General features: G+C 38.9%; 1 protein-coding gene across 2 annotated transcripts; it reads left to right on the top strand.

Moving 5' to 3' along the window:
* The first annotated feature begins 2,876 nt into the window (after positions 1–2,876).
* On the top strand, positions 2,877–17,808 carry HACD1 (3-hydroxyacyl-CoA dehydratase 1). 2 transcript variants are annotated; one of them, XM_090142883.1, is made up of 7 exons: positions 2,877–3,173; positions 6,503–6,620; positions 7,709–7,727; positions 7,813–7,895; positions 10,422–10,543; positions 12,884–13,062; positions 14,558–17,808. In XM_090142883.1, exons 1-7 carry the CDS (start codon positions 3,046–3,048, stop codon positions 14,638–14,640), a joined length of 732 nt encoding a protein of 243 aa, XP_089999009.1. In that variant the 5' UTR covers positions 2,877–3,045; the 3' UTR covers positions 14,641–17,808. The 2 variants fall into 2 exon arrangements, with proteins under 2 accessions (XP_089999009.1, XP_031470257.1); XM_031614397.2 differs by having other exon boundaries at positions 7,807–7,895.
* Positions 17,809–18,790: the final 982 nt, after the last annotated feature.

The raw sequence follows: 18,790 nt of genomic DNA, 5'->3' as shown, positions 1-18,790 counted from the left end.
CCTTAAATACCTCACTGATTACTACCATAAACCTGAAGTAGTGAGCAAGCACTATATATAAGGCTGCCCTCTCAACGCTTTGTCCTATTAAGGTTTGTTAGCAGCATTCAGTAAAGACAGGGCAGAAGGAGCATGGGAACTACCAATGATGTCAAATAGTTGTGGTCCAAGGAACACAATATCTCTATGAATCAAAACATGGGAGAAAGAAACAAATAGCAAGTAAACAAAAAAAATGCTGGAACAAAAATAATACTTATCCTCACTACTTAAGTTTTTAATTGACAAAATCAGTTCAAGACATATGATTATATTTCAAATAATTTGTGTATCCAGAATCAATGATCTTGAGAAAATAAGTAATGAGAGTGATAGTAATACAGAATTTTAATGAAAATATATCAACCATTGCTCATCAAATTTCATAAGATCTTGTACAAGAGTATGAAAAACATCCAAGGAGGGATTTTAAAACCGGAAAAACCTACTTCAGAAAGCAAATAGGATTTGTTTTATTGAATATGCTGTGGAAAAAACTTCAGAGATAAATGGCTAACTAATAATGTTTCAAAATTCACAATTAACATTAAGAATCTAGATTAAGTAATGTGTTCCTCTTTGTGTTGTAATTTAAGATCAGAAAGCCATTACTGAAGCCCCAAGCTAGCTAATTCAATTCAGGCAAAAACACTTCTCACATAACATATGTTTAATTTGTTGTATCAATTTCAAAACTGCATTGTGAAAACAAAGAAACTAGGAAGGTCTGAAGAAAGAATTGAAAGCTGTGGGGAAAAAAAAGTGCATTAGCTACAGGGACACACAGAATTAGTAAATACAAAAAACATTTTGGAAAGCTACAGAGTTAGAACTAGCTTATAAGTGTTACATTAAGATGAAAGCTAGGCTCATATTAACTACATATTTGCCTGCTACATTGTTTGTTCACTTTCACCTTGTACAATCAATAAATGCACAGATGTTAGAGCTATGAAGTATATCATATCTTGATATCCAAGTATATTTTGGCTACATAGCTATTACACCAAAGCAGAAAAGAGAGGATGCTTACCCATATCCAGGGCTCACTTATAAAACTCCAGCAGAGTGTATCTTCCAAAAGAGATCATTCCCTGCTACTAGTCAGCTCTTAAATGGGTCTAAGGAGAGGTGGAGCCAGGCTCCACCCCTTCCGGCAGCACAGGTGAATTGCCTGCCTCAGGTGATCAATCAGAGGTTCAGGCCATGATTCAGCAGTTCCCATACTCACCTCAAGCACAAAGTTAGCAGAAGATTTTGAATTAGGTTATTTAGTCCTGTGTGTAAATTCCTCTGTCTAGGTTTTCTAACTACAGGATTCTCAATTGATGACTACTTGTATATGAAAAGAGCTTGTGTATACACATAATCCTGGTACTTACTGTGATCTTAGTAGCACATACATAGTGCTGTTTGTTGCAGTACTCGTTGCCTGCACGGTTTGAAGCTGAAAGCTGAACATCTGCTTGTGTGCTTTGGTGAGGATGAGGAGAGATTGAAATTCTGCATGGCACATCTGCTAGCCTTATCTATAGACTGAGATCTGAGTGTTTAAGTAATGAGATCCTTTTCCCTTTATTAAAGGAGGTAGACTTGAATTCTTGAACTCCGTTGCAATTGAAAAGTAGCATTTCAGAATTGGCTCTGAAATGGCTCACTTTTGTATCCGTGTGCCTGTGTTTAAAAGATCTGCCCCACATGGCAGCGGTTGCAGTGCTGTGCTGTGGACAAAAGGAGTGCCAGGCTGTGTGTCCACCATCCAGAGCTGCTGGCTGCTAGCACAAACTGAGACAAGCGTCAGGGGAGTGAACATGGCCTGCGCCTCAGTGGTGCCATGTCTCAGTACCACAGCTCACAGCAATATTTCTCTAGGTCCAGATCTAGCACCGCGCCCTGTCCAGTTGCTGTATCCAGGCACAAAGGTTGCAGATTCACAGTTTAAGACAACATACATATACAAACCTCATCCTTCAGCCCATCAGCTGGGTTCTCTTAGGCCTTACAAAGGATTTTGTGCCTTTGTCAGATGTCTGCCCCAGCCTCTCGCATACCCTCAGGGTGATCCTGGGACATGCCAGGCTGCAGAGCTCCTCCAGCTCCTCCCTCCAGCTGTGTCAGCAGCCGACCTCTGGGCTGACACCCTCAGGGCAAGGCCCATCCACTCATCCTCTCACCAAATAATCTTGTAGCTTAGAGTGTTTTTTAAGACCCCCGGTATTTTCTGTTGCTGCCATTTGGGTGGGTAATTGCTTGACACTGATGAAGCTGCATCTTGAGTACTGTATTCATTTTGGGGTCCTTCACTTCAAGGAAGACATCAAGGCCCTGAAGCGTGTCCAGAGAAGGACAGCGAAGCTGGTGTGGGATCTGGAGCATAAATCTCATGAAGAATGGCTGAGGGAACTGGAATTGCTCAGTCTGGAGAACAGAAGGCTCAGGGGAAACCTCATTGCTGTCTACATTCACCTGAAAGGAGGTAACAGTGATAGGATGAGAGGTAATGACCTTAAGTTGCACCGAGGAGGTTCAAGTTGGATATTAGGAAAAATGTCCGAAGGAGTGTTGAGGTACTGGAACCAGACGCCCAGGGAAGTGGTGGACTCACCGTCCCTAGAAGCGTAGAAGAGCTTGCAGACGCGGTGATGATTGGTTGACAGCCGGCCTAGGTGATCTTAGCCGTCTTTCCCAGCCTTAGCGATGGCTCTATGACAGCTCCCAGCTGGGGGCCCGCACGGAGCTGCCTCGGCGGCGCTCGGCGAGGGGCAGCGGGGCCGCCCCCTCCGAGGCCGTTCCGCCGTCCCGCCCGCGGGCGTGCCCCGGGAGCCCCGCGGGGGCGGAGGGAGGAGCGCGCGGCGCCATGTGAGCGGCGGGCGGCGGGCAGCGGCCCTCGAGGAAGACGGATGGGGTGAGAGACAGCGCGAGGTCCAGCTGTCAGCGCGGCCTCAGCCCCGCCGCGGAGGGAGCCCCTCCTTCCCGCGGCTGTGCGCTCCTTGCCCGCGGGGAACCATGGCGTCCAGCGAGGAGGACGGGAGCGGCAACGGCTCCTTGGAGGAGAAGGAGAACGGCAAGAAGAGGAGCCTGGGCGCCCTGGCCACGGCCTGGCTCATCTTCTACAACATCGCCATGACCGCGGGGTGAGCGGGCGGCGGGCGGGCGGCGGCGCGGCGCCTCGGGCGGGCGCGGAGCGGCGGGGCCGGGGCAGCTCGGCCCGGGGACCGGGCGGCAGCGATCGCGGGGCGGCGGGGACGCGGCCCCGGGGCGGCGGGGAGCCGCGGCGAGCGGGGCGAGCCCTCGCCTGCCCGGCATTGCCTAATACGGTGCAGCGTTACCAGCAGCGAGCGCGTCATCCCGGAGCCCGCGGCGGAGGTTAAGTATAGCCGGGCCAGGAATGCCGGCGGGGGTGCCGCGCGGGCTGCGCCGCGGAGCCTGCTCCTTCCACCGCCAACCGCCCTCGGGCCGCCCCGCGCCCTCTGGGGCGTTCCGAGCTCCCGGCGCTGCTGCCGGGGCTGTCTCGGTGCCGGGGGGGCGCCGGGGCTCGGCCGGGTTGGCGGCGTGCGCGCCGGAGCCGTGCGGGGCAGAAAGCCGACGGCGGGGCCGCTCGTACGGCACGCAGCTCCTGCTGTCATTGCGGCGGTGTGAGGCGATCCGGGTTGGGCTGCGGGCGCCCGTGGGCTCGTGTGGAGTGTTCGGTACTGCCGTGCTGAGAGGAATGGCTGTTTGTATTGGGTGAAGGATGATGCGAGCGTTCGGGTTTGTACCTTTAGTGCCTGAGGCAGGTATTTCCACTTCTGAAACTTTGTTCCACTAACTGTTGCGTGTCACGTGTGTGCCAAAAAACCCTCCGTTGATTTCCGACGGCAAGAGGCAGAGCTCGTGTGGCTTTTATATGTACGTAGAAGATCACTGAACACTTAGCTTTGGGGTGAGCTGCTGATTCTGTCTCTCCTCCTTCATCTTCCCCCCGCTTCCCTCCGTCCCCCCCCAAGGGATTTAGACTTGCTCACCTGCGCAGTTTGTGTGAAAGCAGAGTAGTAAGAGAGAGGAACACATTCTTCTAATTTTTTCAGACAGGTTACAGTTTAAGTGAAAAATAAAATTTTGAAGGAGACAAACGTTTCACCGGGGCACCATCTGTAAATGAGAACAGTGCAGTTCTCCAAAAAGTTTAGAATAGTAAAGTGTTTCTAGAATTGTAACTGCCTGTCTGATATAGAAGCGTGTGTTAACAACCAACCTAGTGCAGGATTGCATTTTATCTTTCTTTCTAATGAAGATTAGAGGAATGCAGAGATAAAAATGATACGTCAGTACCTGGCTCTACTGAAAGTCCCAACTGAAAATTTTACCTTTGTTACATTAATTCTGTTACACCACCTGCTGATTTACAATATTCACTACTATGGCTTTCCTGAAATCCAAAATCAAAGCCACTGAAAGCTAAATGAAATAATTGTCAGAGATTCCAAATCCCCCAATAATTATTTAAGACAAACTTATTTTCAGTCTTTGTATCTGAGTGTAGCCCAAGACTGCTCTCTGCAGACCTTTTGTGACAGAGGAAAGTGAGGAAAGTGTCTGCTTAGATGAGATGTAACGTGACTTCTCAAGCTGGTGCTGTCACCACCCATCCTGCCAGCTGGATAGAAACTCGCTGTCACCTTCCCCTTGTCACACACCTCATCGTAAAATGGCAGCCTGGGCAGTCCCTGGGAAGGACTGGCAGTGAGATTCCAGTAATTCCTCATCTGGCCGTGATGGGAGACAACCTGAAATTAGTACATTCAGATTTAAAATCCGAGTAATTTTTTACGGCATAAATATTGTAGCTCTGGCATATCGGATTAAATGAGATTAAAGCAGAAGTGGTGAAGAAAGGAAATCATTCCTACAGTATGGGGAAGCCTGGCTGTATATAGATTTGGCATGCTGTCATGCACTGTTGGACTGGACAAAGCAAAGGACAGTGCAGTAGTAGGCACTGTGTGCGCCAGCTGTCATGGGACTGATGCTGAAGTGTGTACCATTCAAGGGGAACACAGAGCTGTTACAGCATAATGTGTCCAATCAGATAATCATCTTTCCTGCTACCTGCTTATCGAGTTTAGCCAGTGTCTTATCTATAGGAAGAGTATAAGAGCGTAAGGGAAAGAGTATAAGAGTATAAGGGAAAGAGTTAAAATTTTATCTCAGTGTTTTTGTAAATGTTTTCCTGAATATTTATATGTTCACCAAATCTGCGTCAGAATATTTCTCAGACTCCACTACTGTTTCTCTTGGGCCTTCCTTAGCCACAGTTCATGTTGCTGTACAGCTTTGCTTGCAATTGTTCTATGGAGGATAAGAGAACTGAATGATTGTTCCCGACTATCCTCAGACAAGAAGTTAAATTGATGTTATTGCAATTTATGTATTTTCATTTTTAACCCTGAAAATATCACTTGTAGTTCTGGCTATGCCTTTAAGTCAATTAAAGACTTTTTATCCTTAGCCTTTGTGGATTTAAACCTGAAGTTTCAAGGATCTCTAGTGTGATATTTGTAAGAATGTGTAACTCTGGATTAGTAACAGAACATATGGTACATTGTTTGGAAAAAGTTAATTATATAAACATGGATTAATTATGTGGAAGCAACTGCGCGTACCTTGGGTTGTTGCTCTAGATCTGAGAGGAGAAGTGAGAGTCATAACCACTGTGGTTGTGAAATGGGGTTTTTAAATCCATTTTCATTTGAGATCTCAGTTTGAAATTTATATCACATATTTATTTCACTTTAATTAAAGATACCTTACTGCATTTATACTGGAAGGATGATCCATCAGTTGGTACCTTACTGATTCCTTAAACAAAAATTTGGAAAAATTATCCGACACCTTCAAATGTATTAGTTTAATCATCCCTGGAAGCCAGGAGCACAGAGCATGGGTCTTTCAACACATCAGAATCTGCTTTTCCGAGGTGACTTCTCAGTCAACCTGTGAGTTGTGGGACAGAAGCACGGTGGTCACTTGTCAGTTCTGAAACTGAAGTGGTAAGGGGTAACGAAGAATGTGAAAACAGTGTGCACAGGTGACAGTCTTTTGTGTGTGCAAACTTGAGACCCAAAATCTGAGTTCAAATAACAGTAATCCACAGTAAAGATGTGTGAGGATTTAGTAGTAGAAAATATATAGTCACTTCTAGTAAAAAGTCTGTTGGGCCCCTGGGTTAAGTAATTCAAGTTAATCCTCTGAAGGTAAACAAATCCTTCTCTATCCTTTTCCAGGTTAAGAGATTAAGAAGTTTAATGTTGATATAACATTTCATAATATTTAGGTCTAAGGATATTTTTAATAATCTCCTAAGAACACCAACAAGTGAAGACGCAAAGGTATTCAATAAGGAAATATTGCACTAAATTATTTATATTAGATGGAAAGCTTTAGAATTTTTACTTGAAAGGTATCCATTCTCTTTCTTTTGTAGGTGGTTGGTATTGGGTATTGCCATGGCACGATTTTATATCCAGAGAGGAACACACAGAGGTTTATTCAGAAGCGTGCAAAAGATACTTAAATTTTTCCAGACATTCGCTTTGCTTGAGGTAAATTTCAAACATCAGTTTATTTTACTGGATTCTGCACATCATAGGCAAATACATTATTACTCTGAATTCAATATTGAAATATTATATGAGTCCTAAAAGATGTTTTATCTTTATTATTTGATGGGTTTTTTTTTTTGTTTGTTTGTTTGTTTGTTTTTTTTGTGAGAGCAAGGAGATGTGCTCATTTATTTCAACAACTTTTATGAAAAAGCTTAATTGTAATATTGGTTTTAAATCAGATGTTCCCTGGGAACTTCTTTGCTTCTGCTTATTCCCAGACTGGATTGGCATGTCCTGTGTAACTCCTTACAACAGGGTCTGTACAAGTTGTTCACAGCATTTTTGAAGTAGCTTGACTTGGGCCAATTATGCACTTGTGGTCTCAATTTATGGTACATCTACAGAATTAAGCCACTGGGTATATTGAGCAGTTATGATTCTTTTCCAGGCACAGCAGAGAGCTCTTATCTACATTTTGGCTCTTTTTCTCAATCTGCCCATAACATCTGTCGTTCAAATAGCAATTTAAAACCACACAGCCAGCTGTCATAGGCTTTTATGCTATTAAACTTCAACAATAATAATTCCACTTGAATCCATGACAATAATGAAAAGCACTCTGTTTGCTAAACATCACTGACCAGAAAATAAATCTGAAGATTTGTAGCTATAATCAGTGAAAAGATAATAATTAATTAATCCATAATGAATACAGAAGATTGTAAAATTGCTATGCATTTTGCATGCTTTGTATGACTCCTCCCACACTGTTCTGTAAAATTGTTATTTGGGTGAGGTAATGGGAGTTTACTAGTTGAAAAAATAAACACTTTGTAAGTACCTACTCAACATACAAAACCAGGAGAATAAGTCTCGCATTCACAGTGTTTACACTGAACTTATCACAGCAGTGGTTACTGGTGCTTTTGTGTGAATTTATGTGTAACGTGAAATTTTAGTTGGAGAAAAAAAAAAAAAAAGTAAGAATTAAACTTGAATTTATATAAATATATAAAAGCCCGTGTTTGTAGTACAGATAGTTACACACTGTAAATCAGTAACCTTTAACTTATTTCTGTTTACAGGTAGTCCACTGTGCAGTTGGTGAGTTCTTCCTTTAGTTTCTCCTGAGCCAAATGAAACATCAGTTGTGTAGCAGAGATAACATGTTTCTCTTTTCAAGGAATAGTTCACACATCTGTGCTTGTGACTGGGGTCCAAGTGAGTTCAAGAATCTTCATGGTGTGGTTCATTGCGCATAGTATAAAACAGGTAAGTGCATGAGCAGATTGTTTTGAGTTTTTACTCAGGAGTTATTAATACAGTTCTCTTTTCACCAGGGAGACAAATTACAGAGAATGCTTATAGACTTGAGTACAGTATAGAAGCTGGAGTTACAGGACTCAATTCATGTGTTTCTTCCCAGGAGGGGGGTCTGGGTTTTAGCTGTTAAACAGCCCTGTCTGTAGCATCGTGCCGGCTGCATAAGTGCGATCAATGACCAGTGCTTTTGTTCACCTGCAAACATGCCATTGTGTCACATGTTGTCTTTCAAGAATGTAATTTATCACTTTCTGAATGTATCTAAATGAAAACATGACTTAAATTGAATTAAAGTGAATATACATGGTTGTAGTTTTGCAATTTGTTTTAGGAACCTTCCCAAGATTTTAATGTAATGTAATGTAATATCAGTATTTGATAGCCTGCATACTGCATTGTTTCCATTAAAAATCTATCAAGTTTTTCAGCGTGCCAGAGGCACACTTAAAGTCCTGAATAAATGTCAGTGATTTATTTGCCTGGCTGTAGGTGGTTATTGTAAATCTAGTGATTTGTTAGCAGAGTGAAACAAGCAGACTACATACAGCTAGAAGTAGGATATGCATTCTGCTTTCTGTGAAGGGTATGGAAGAATTCAGAGGGAGATTTTGAGTTTGTACTCCTGTATTTCTTTAAATTTAAAAAGCTGAGCCATTAAACTGTCTCACCAGCAGATGGCACATGCCTGTCTGCCAGTGAGATACTGTAATTACTGCCTCGGTTGTCAAATCCCTTAATTTCAGTTCTCTACACTTCATTTTTTCCTTTACTATTGCTTTTTTTTTTTTTTCCCCAAACACAAAATATACCTTTCTGAGTTGGTTTTTTTTTTGTTGTTGTTTTGTTTTTTGTTTTCTGTTTAAGTTAAGCTTTTTCAGTACTTTCATTTTTTTTCTTAAGGAAAAAGTATCAATTATTAACTATTTTTTTTATATTGATTTCATGAATGCTGGAATACAGTGCTGCTTTTTTCCAATTTTTATCATTTGCAGTGCAGTAGTAATCTTTAGCATATCCTGTCATTTCTCTTGTCTCCTCAGTCTTCAGTACAGTTGGTCAAGCTGTGTCCAAGAAAACTACATCTAAATGTATGTCTGATTGCATTTCACGCTGTTACTGCTTAGCACACATGACTGTTCAGGGTCATGCTAGGTGGTGAGAGGCATGGTAGTGATAATAGCCAGACCCAGACCTCTGTACTTGACTGGAGATTTGCAAGGCAACAAATAGGAATTCTCTGCATATTTATTTAAAGCACTTCTGGTCAGATTCAGTGCTGTGGCATGAATCCAAGTTTGGGTTATCAATGTTTGTTTGTAATCACATGAGGTTAAGAACAACCTAATTCTGTCTTTTCCCTTGCTTATCTGTTTGTGGTTGCTGTTTGTTTGTGAGTTTGGAGATATTCTTTTATCTCCTTTCTATTTTGTGGATGTTTGTGAGATCCTTTTACTGAAGGTGCGTCTTTGACTGACACGTTGAGGTGCAATTTTATGAGATGATCACTTACATCTTTATGATGTATTAAACGCTGTCACCATGTAGTATCTTCATTTTTTTTTTTTTGTCCTTTTAACAAAATTACATTATTTTATTTTATTTCAAGACATCTCGGGAGCTTTTCAACCTTCAGGCATGGAATTGTATTACAAAATTCCCCCTTTTAAAGAAAATTAAACCACATTAACTTGCATGTAATTCTTCTCAGAATGTAGTGCTTCTTCTCCATGTGCCTTCTTTGAATTTGAGGACTTCTGTTTATTTTTTCACTTAGAGTGAAAAATAGTTGCTATTTTGAAGCAGCAGATAAACCTTCTGATGAGGCAGTTTAATGACTCAGAGTATAAACCTTAAACAGAAGAGTGGAACAATTTTACCCCAAACTCCTAATATATGAACCACTCTTCAGTGAGCGGTCATCTTTTCCAACTCCTTGACTGTCTTGCAGCCTGATTTGATCTGCTACTAAGCTCCATTAGTAGACTAAACAATTCCTTTCATCCAAAATTTCATGGTCATTTCGACTACAGAAAAGTAAGAAAAAATCTAGATAAAGACAGATAGTAGTGAAGTGTGGAATGGGTAAAAGCTGATCATGAAAAGAATATACATTAGGAGGTATTTTCATTGTACTATTTTGAGGAGGAATAAACAAGCAAGTCAAGACAAATAAAGTGGAAGCAGCATACTGAAAGGGCAGCTAAAGAGAAGGATTAAGCTCAAATATAAGTTCTGTTTTTCTAAATTTGCACAGTGGATAAAGGCTGCTCAGTTTGCAAAGTGTCTGTAAGTTAGCAAATCACATGATGTAGAACACCTCGTAGCAATTGTTTCAGCATGTCACTTTTATGCCAAAATTGTCTTTCTTTACAAAGTGTTAGTTGTGTTGATATATCTTAAACAGAAGTCTGTTGCAGTTTACTCAGAAAAGAAGCTTAAGGATGAAGAACATGTTGGTTCTTTATACTTCTGCAGATCCAGAATGAGGAGAGCGTTATTCTTTTTCTGGTCGTATGGACTGTGACAGAGATTACTCGATATTCCTTCTACACATTCAACCTGCTCAACCATTTGCCATACTTCATTAAATGGGCCAGGTGGAGATGTCTTGCACTTCAGTTTGTTGTGGTTCTGTGCATGTTAGTTTCACGCATGCTGAGCTAACACACAGGAGAGCAGATGTTTGAGCTTTGGTTATGTGTCAGCAGAGTGCAAGCTGGTTGCTTTCTGTATTTGAGATTATTGTAAGTCTGTTTAAAATGTTAAAAACAATTAGTTGATATTTTTGGATGTGATTTGTTCCTCACTTTCTGTGTCATGTGGTCTAAACTCTGTTTTAATTTACTTTCATATTTCTTCCTTATCTTTGGAGTCACCTTTTAACTTACAGTACGACTCCTTGAGATCCTTCTGAATGCAGTGCCTAAAATTAAGCACATATTAGTCTTTTAGACTTAACATCTTTGAAATAATGGGAGCCGCTGTCACTAATTTTAAATAAATCATTATTACTATATAAGAAGTTGTGCTCTATCAGAGCTTTTGTAATGTTATATTAATGTAGTGAAGCTAAATATTGACACAGTTTAGCCCACGTAAAATGTGTGTTCTGTATCGAAACTGCTTTGGTCTTGAAACACAATTCAGTCCGTCACTATACCAGGTAAATTACAGACACTGCGTGCTTATCAGGAGATTTAACTGGAAGAATAACCATCTATGTAGATAGAGTTCAAGACAGACTTCCACTGTTAGAAAGAAAATACCTTTCCTATATTTGGCATGAGTGATATGTTCATTTAATGAATTCGTTAGCATCTCCTCCTTGCCTATGTTTTGTAGATAATGCGGTACTGATGCTTCTAATGCACTTTTTAATGTGTCCAATGATTATGTCCATTCTTAAAATATATGATTGTTTTTGCTAATACTGAAGGTGGTAGATTTGGTAATGTCTAAGCAACAAATGTCAAACTTACAAAGAATCAGGTCTGGCTTCATTAATGATGTTTTTGTAGGCTTCAGAAGGAGAAATGCATTCAGAAATTACTAAATTAACAGTTACGCTTTTTGTCACCAAGTCAGTGGATCTTGAACGGTTGAATTTTTTTTTTTTTCATTATAATATACAATTCTGGGAGCTGCCATTCTCACAGCAGAGGTGTTTCGTGAAGTTTGGAAACAAAATGTTTGGAAATGTGTATCTTTTCATGGAGTTCAAAGTATCCTATCAAGATTTACAGAGAATCAGACTGCACAACAGAGCATAAATTCAGTATTCCCAAGGAGCTGAACTTTTTAAATCTTTAACTTATTTAATAATTTTAAAACATTTACCTGTCCACAGGCAATGGCAATGGTATGGGTATGATCTAAATGTTAGCTTAGGATATTTACTTTGTTGTTTTTTTTTCACTGTACAGAGACAGTCTGTATGTAAGTCATGGCAGTAGTGCCTGCCTATAACTCACATATCTGCTCTCTGACCTGTGAATCCTCTAAGCCCATTGGCTTCGAAGAGGATTTCATGTTCAGCTACTACCATTTTGGATCACCTCTCTTTTGATCATGTAATGCACACTGGACATTTCTCACACACTCTATATGATGGCTCTCACTGCTGTTCCCCTGTGTGAACTTCAGAGCTGTTGCTTAGAATCTATGTGATGCACTGTGCATAAGGACAAAGAAACCCTGTTGATGACATTTTTTATTATGTCTACACTAATGTGACCTATGGCATTCAAGCCACATTTTCTCTAAAATCAGTGTGTTTGCTCTTTATTTGAACACGTTCTGCCTATTTTGAAATGGATCTGCTAAATTTTTGGCGCTCTCATTTTCCTTCATTTTTAATTTCCATTAATGGTTAATGTTGCTACTACCACTATTAGTGTTTCTACTACTACTTCAGTTTCCCATGTGGCAATTGGTAAAACAGGCTTCTGATATTTCACCATTTCCAGTTTCTTCAAATAAATTACGATACATAGCACTGACACAATGTGTGTGTGCTGTGGCAAGGATGCATAGCACTGACTGGATTTGGGATCCAGTTCTGCTCTTAGTCCTCTCTCTGACAATGGGAGCAAGATCAGTAAATAAAAAAATACATATTAAAAAAAAAAAAAAAAAAAAAAAAAACAAAGAAACAAAAAAGACACCAGTACTGGAGAGTACAAATTTGGAGAATGATTTCTTAGTACAGGACAGACGTGCACAAATTCTGATATTCTCTATTTTTAAATAAAAAGATGTAGGGATGCATTCTTTGTAAACAAAAATAAGTCTATCAAAAGTAACTGAAGTTGTTATTCTGTGCCTTCCCAGGATATGGTTCTTGATTTTAGTGAAGGAATACTCCAACCTATTGCAATTTTTAAATTCATGAGGCATTTCTCACATGGTGTTTTTCTTTTTCTTTTTTTTTAATGCAGATACAACTTTTTTATCATTTTGTATCCTGCTGGAGTTGTGGGTGAATTGCTGACTATATATGCTGCTTTACCTTATGTCAAGAAAACAGGGATGTATTCATTGAGACTCCCCAACAAATACAATGTCTCCTTTGACTACTATTACTTCCTTATTATTGTCATGTTCTCCTATATACCATGTAAGTATTAGCTTTTGTATTAGCTTAAGTAATTAGCTTTAATAACACTAACAATGTAATAATCAATTATCAGCAATGCAGACAACGCAGCCTGCAGTTAAATTTCCTAGATGCTTTCTACTCTAAAAGCCTGCTTTCTGTTGTTCCAAGTGTTGCTGTGCTTTAAGTGTTTAAACCAAAATTTTACTTTCTGTTATCTACTTCAGAACATCTTAAAAGCTTCAGTGAAAAAAAAAAAAAAGTCTAAGGTCATAGATGAGTAAAAATACTTTTTCTTAATTACAGAAGTGTCTGTAGTTGTCTCCAAGGATTTCTAGTGCCTCTGCTGCTTTGAAGCAATGACTTAAAGATTTTCTTGCAAGACTCGGACATTCGCCTTCTTTTTCTTGCTATTAGTATCCATTTATGTGTGAACTTTGAAAATCACCATTTGAGATACTTTGGAAAAACATGAAACAAAATTCTCCAAAATTTCTGCATCAGAGAAATCCACACCTTGCCTCAAAAAACTTCTCTGAATGTACTTCAGTCCCATGTTTAACTAGATCTTCCTCAAACCCTGATACCAGGAGCCACCACAGATCAGTTGCCTAACCTAAAGAGACCGTCTGTTTCTAATTTCTGCTGTTATTCTCTCTGTCAGCCAAACAGTGCAGACAAGGAGAAAGCAACTTAATTTAGATATAGCGCAATGACTGCTAGAATGAAACTAGAACAAACTGGACAAGCAAGTCGAATTATTTTAGTCATTCTGGACTATGAGGCTAGAAATAAAGGAAGAGATAAGGGAGGGGCACTGAGGAGAAGGAAAACTGAAGTTAGAAGGAGCTGTGTTGTGCATCTATAAAATGTATTCCTTCAAGAAACTGACTAAAAATTCTGGACTTTGACTGTATGGATACACAATATGAGGTGTTTTTTTTATTGTTGTTATTTTGGGGTTATTTTTGCAAGAAACCATGGAGGCCAGTGAGAGAGATTTATGTGAGTAAGCAAAAGTTATGATAACTTACTAACAGTTTTACAGTTGTCTGCATAACTTCATGCTTCAGGAATAAGTCCAGTTTTCTATGCATTAAAAATGATCAAATGAATCAGAAGAAAGGTAATACAGTAAGGCCAGGAGAAGGACAGAGCTTTTCATACTTGGACAAGTAGGGTAAATTTGGATCCTCCTCAAAATTTATGTTCAAACATTCTTTCCTTAGAACAGGTTTGAAGACTTCAGGCACTGCTAAAAAATGGTTCAAACAAAGAAAATTTTGAGGGAAGATCCATGAAAACAGTATTCCTTCGGAGGGCTTTGTCTGACTTCTGAGTAATTACTGTTGCAAACTCACTGAGAAATTCATGACTCATTTGCCTTGACCAGCTATGGCACATCGTGCTGTAATTTTTACTTGGTTCTTCATTCTGAAAAAGTGTATTTTTCCATAATGTGATCTGCTGATTTATTTTTTTCATCTAATTTGCTTTCTTTTATGCTTTGATCAAGTATTTCCACAACTCTACTTACACATGCTGCGGCAGAGAAGAAAGGTGCTTCATGGAGAAGTGATTGTAGAAAAGGACGATTGAATCGAGCCATGTAATTATGGTGCTTTTAATGGAAAAACAAGGGTAAAAAAACAAAACTTCCTGTGATTTTTCTGAGTCCAAGTTTTGAAACATGGAACAAGAATAAACAACTGTGTATGAAATAACATGGACTGTATTATTTATGCCATTAATATATCATCAGATTACCTTTTCATTTCTGGTTTAACTTTGATTTTTAATTGTTTATTTCTTCAAACATATTGTTTTCTTATTTTCAATAGGCTGACAAATAGCTTTAACAAATTGAATAGTTGGCTAATGTGCTTTCTATTGTGAAAGGCTTGTTATGACCTGTAATCCTCATCAAGAACAGAAGGAGAGTTGATGAGCTGTACTGAAAGCGTATCTTCTGGAAAACAGAGCATAAACTAGGTAATGATGTGTTTCGTAGACTAGGGGGCTTAAATGTTATTTAAGTTGTACTTTAAATTATACCTTTACAGTTGTAAGTACTGTTAGCGTGTTGCTCAACATTCTTTGAATTACAAGATCACACTATAGAATTCCAGAAGGATTTTTGACAGGAGGTGAATCCTTGACTGTCACTGCAAGTTTGGATCTCTCTGTATTTTCATTTCTAATTGAAAAGAAATGTCAAACAGTAGATACAGTATTATCTGATTGAAAGCTTATGCTGAGGAGTGACCATGACCAGTCTTTCCATGGTCAGTGGCTGGAACAGGAGTCATATGCAGAGGAAGACTCATTGTCAGCATGCTTCCTATTCTACTTTTAATTATATTTGCGGAAAAATGATGGTATGGCATTTAGAACCTGTAGTTATAGTGAGATATTTTTACTTCCCATAATTAGCTAAGAGGCAGAAAATATATTTGAAATAGTACCTTAAAATATAAACTGTGCTTTGAATCATACCATCTTGTAATTTTAATTGCTCCCTCCCCATTAATTGTTTATAATGGAATTATGTAATGCTAATTAACATCCTCAGTAATATGCAAGAGGTTCTACAGCATATTAATAAACGTTACAGATGACGCTGTATGGTACCTGAGTGGGAGAAGTCCAATGAATGGATTGTATATAGGCAGGAATTGGACACCACATAAGAGAACCAAAGCAAACATGATGCATTTGGGGAAATGTGGATACTTAGTGAGAGAGAGAGAAGATTGAAAAGTAATAATGTAATCAGAAGACTTAATGGAACAGGCAACAATATTGCTTCCAGATTCAGTGATGTCAAAAGAAGAGGGCGTTACATGCAGAAGAGGTGCATCAGGCAGCTGGAAATCAGAATACTCCTGAGACTGCTGAGGTCATTTCTAGAGTACTGGTTTATATTTGGAGTAGCTCGGGAGTGAGGACTAGAGTCAATCTTCAAAGAAAAGATCAGAAAATGGAAAAAAAAAAAAAATTAGTTGAAGTATGAAGGAAGGCAGAAAGGTTGAGACATTAAGTATGTATAACTTCTTGTTGTGTGACAAATACAAGTAAAAAGAAGAGACTTTGTTAGTGTGAAAGTGTAACTAGAACTGATTATATATCCAGTGAATATCAGGAGAAAGATCCTACCAGAGAAATCAGTTAGGTTACAGAATGATGTGGTAAAGCTTATCCATGCGTACAGTTTCTTGGAAGATTTTAAGTTACATGTAATCCAGTACTGGAAAATAATGTTTCTTTGGAGGAAGTTTGTATTACATACTTGAATAGGCAGTTTCCATTTTTAAAAGCGTCAATGATTCTACAGTGGTAGAACTTATTTTGAAAACTGAAGATACATGTTTTTTTGATGCATCTGGTAATTTGATGAAAAAGGAAGGATTTACTAAATCCTGAAGTCTCAAATTCCATTTTGTGCCTTAAATTTTTCACACTTACATGTCTTCTTTACATGGAAATTAGATTTCTTTTAAATGATAGTGTGGACTTGAGATGCAATAATTGTATTCCTTAGCATTTTAAAAGGCATAATCTTTATATTTTTAGAACAAAGGTGCTATGAGTTAACTTACTACTTCTCAGTTTTATATGTAACTAAGTATTTAAAGTTTAAAATATAAACCACATTTACAATACTGATTAGCAAAATACTTGTGTTACACGTTCAGACTAGCAGTTGTATTTGTCCCAAGTTCTTAGAATACAGTTTTATAAACTTTACTTGTGTTTTGATCCATGAGGAGCAAACGTTGTGGCACTTTTTAGAAATATTTCTCAGCAAGCAGAAGAGTGTGATGAAATAGGAGTAAATGCAATTAGATTACGTGTCTCTTTTTTTAACTGTCAGGGCAGCTCACTGAAGACCATAGCTATCAATTTCTTGAAAATGCATTGGATACTTTCAGTATGTGATTTTGAAATCTTTTATTGGATGAGATACTCTTTCTGTAATAACAGGAATACCTGAGCTATATTACGTTTGTTTTCATTGTGGTTTAAGGCTCTTATCATATGGCAATCTAAGATCTATTTTTATATCTTTTTGTATATGAAAAAATACAGCACTGTTTGCTAAAATCTTTTTCACAAAGCAACAGTGTAATGATGGAACTTAAAAAGTAATTTACAACTACAGCAACTCTTGCTAAATGATTCTTGAATAAAGCTAAAAATTACTTTTACTGCATTCAGTGTTGCATAGATTGAGAGAGAGATTGTCATGTAGATTAGTTTTCCTGTCATGGACTTCAAAATAAAAAAAATGAATCATCATCTTTTCTTCCTCTTCTCTTTTGATTGAAGTCTGCACTGAAGCCTCAATGTATACCTTTTGCTTAATATGTCCTCCAGTGTAGTGAGAATTCTGAGTACAGTCCTCTTACCATTGACTTACATGGGCCATGATCTTATCCTGTGTAACTTACTTAAACTTCAGTATAACACCATGAAACATTTAATTAGCTTGTTCAGTGGACATAAAAATTTAAGTATGATTTTCATATGGTGCTCTCTTTCCAGCTTATTGTTGCCACCTACCTTTTTTGTATTTCTCTCTGCAATATTCCTTGTTTTCTAAAGCATTGAAATCCTCCTGTGTATGAAAGATTCGTGTGTATTCAAGCATCGGTGTCTATAATGTTTTGATGTATTCTTTAATAAAATGTTTGTGTAAAGGTATTTTCTTACTTGTGCTGTATAAGCCTTCTGGAATGGATTAATAGAAAGTATGTCTTTAAGGATGTTTTTTTGTTTGCTTGTTTGTTTGTTTTCATGACAATACATAGGAACAGGGCTTTGGAAGTGGATTCGTAATTATCAGGTGACATTTCCTATTATTTGGTGGTACCATAGACATAAACTCCAGCTGAAAACTTTTGGATTTCTTCAGGTTCCCTTCAACTTTCACTGGGAAAGGCTGTTCCAAGACAGACTGAGTGAATCACCTCATTTCACAGCTCTGCCCTGCACGTCTGGAAGCCAAGTCCTGACATCAGGATATGGCTGGTACAAAGGGGTATAATGTTGTGAAATTGCATCCTGCACATTAGCTGCCAAGAGGATCAGTGAGGCTGTTGTGAACAGCGGTTAATATGCGTCATTTCTCTCACTTCTGTCTGTGCAGGATTTGAGAAGAGAGGCAGCTAAACATGCTCTCATGCCTTCTGCATAAGGAACTAATGGGATCGGCTGAGGGGATCTCTGTGCACAAAGGGTGTGTTACAGAAAGGTTTTGTGCTTCACTCAGCTGTTCATATCTGCATCTATAACCATGTATTTTTTTGAATTACTGGTATTCCAATACAGTTATATCACACTGCTGTCAATAAAATGGCTCAAAACTAACAATCTTGGGTAAATTGTGCAGTATGCTTCTTCTCAGCCAGGTTCATGATTGCCTAGTTAACAAGGAATTAACAAGGAATGGAGACCTTTTCTGTGAGCAGAAGGAAATTACCTTTTCTTATCCAGAAATAAATATATGCATTTTAAATATGCATTTAAGGTCTAGCTACTGATCTGACTTGCACTCTTCATACCAGCTTACCTTAGTGGATATTTGGATCTTTCACTGATTATTAAATAGATTAAAATGAGAATAAATTAGAGCCATTACAATAAACTGTGGTTTAAAGTAGCTGCTTTATTAGCAGTTTTTGTGAATCAAGTCTTTGCTTCAAGTCTTTGCTTAATCTGTGTTAGAGAAAAAAGGAAGGAAAATTAA

This window comes from Phasianus colchicus, chromosome 6, assembly GCF_987193195.1.
Source record: "Phasianus colchicus chromosome 6, bPhaCol1.hap1.1, whole genome shotgun sequence".
Taxonomy (NCBI): domain Eukaryota; kingdom Metazoa; phylum Chordata; class Aves; order Galliformes; family Phasianidae; genus Phasianus; species Phasianus colchicus.
The sequence above is the reverse complement of the archived record's forward strand: the minus strand, read 5'-3'. Positions and strand labels throughout refer to the sequence as shown.

Excerpts from the sequence above, each read along its gene's own strand:
- HACD1 (XM_031614397.2), top strand. The coding sequence starts at position 3,046 with ATGGCGTCCAGCGAGGAGGACGGGAGCGGCAACGGCTCCTTGGAGGAG. Across the intron at positions 7,896-10,421 it reads TTGCGCATAGTATAAAACAG|ATCCAGAATGAGGAGAGCGT; the intron begins GTAAGTGCATGA and ends ATACTTCTGCAG. Across the intron at positions 13,063-14,557 it reads CATGTTCTCCTATATACCAT|TATTTCCACAACTCTACTTA; the intron begins GTAAGTATTAGC and ends GCTTTGATCAAG.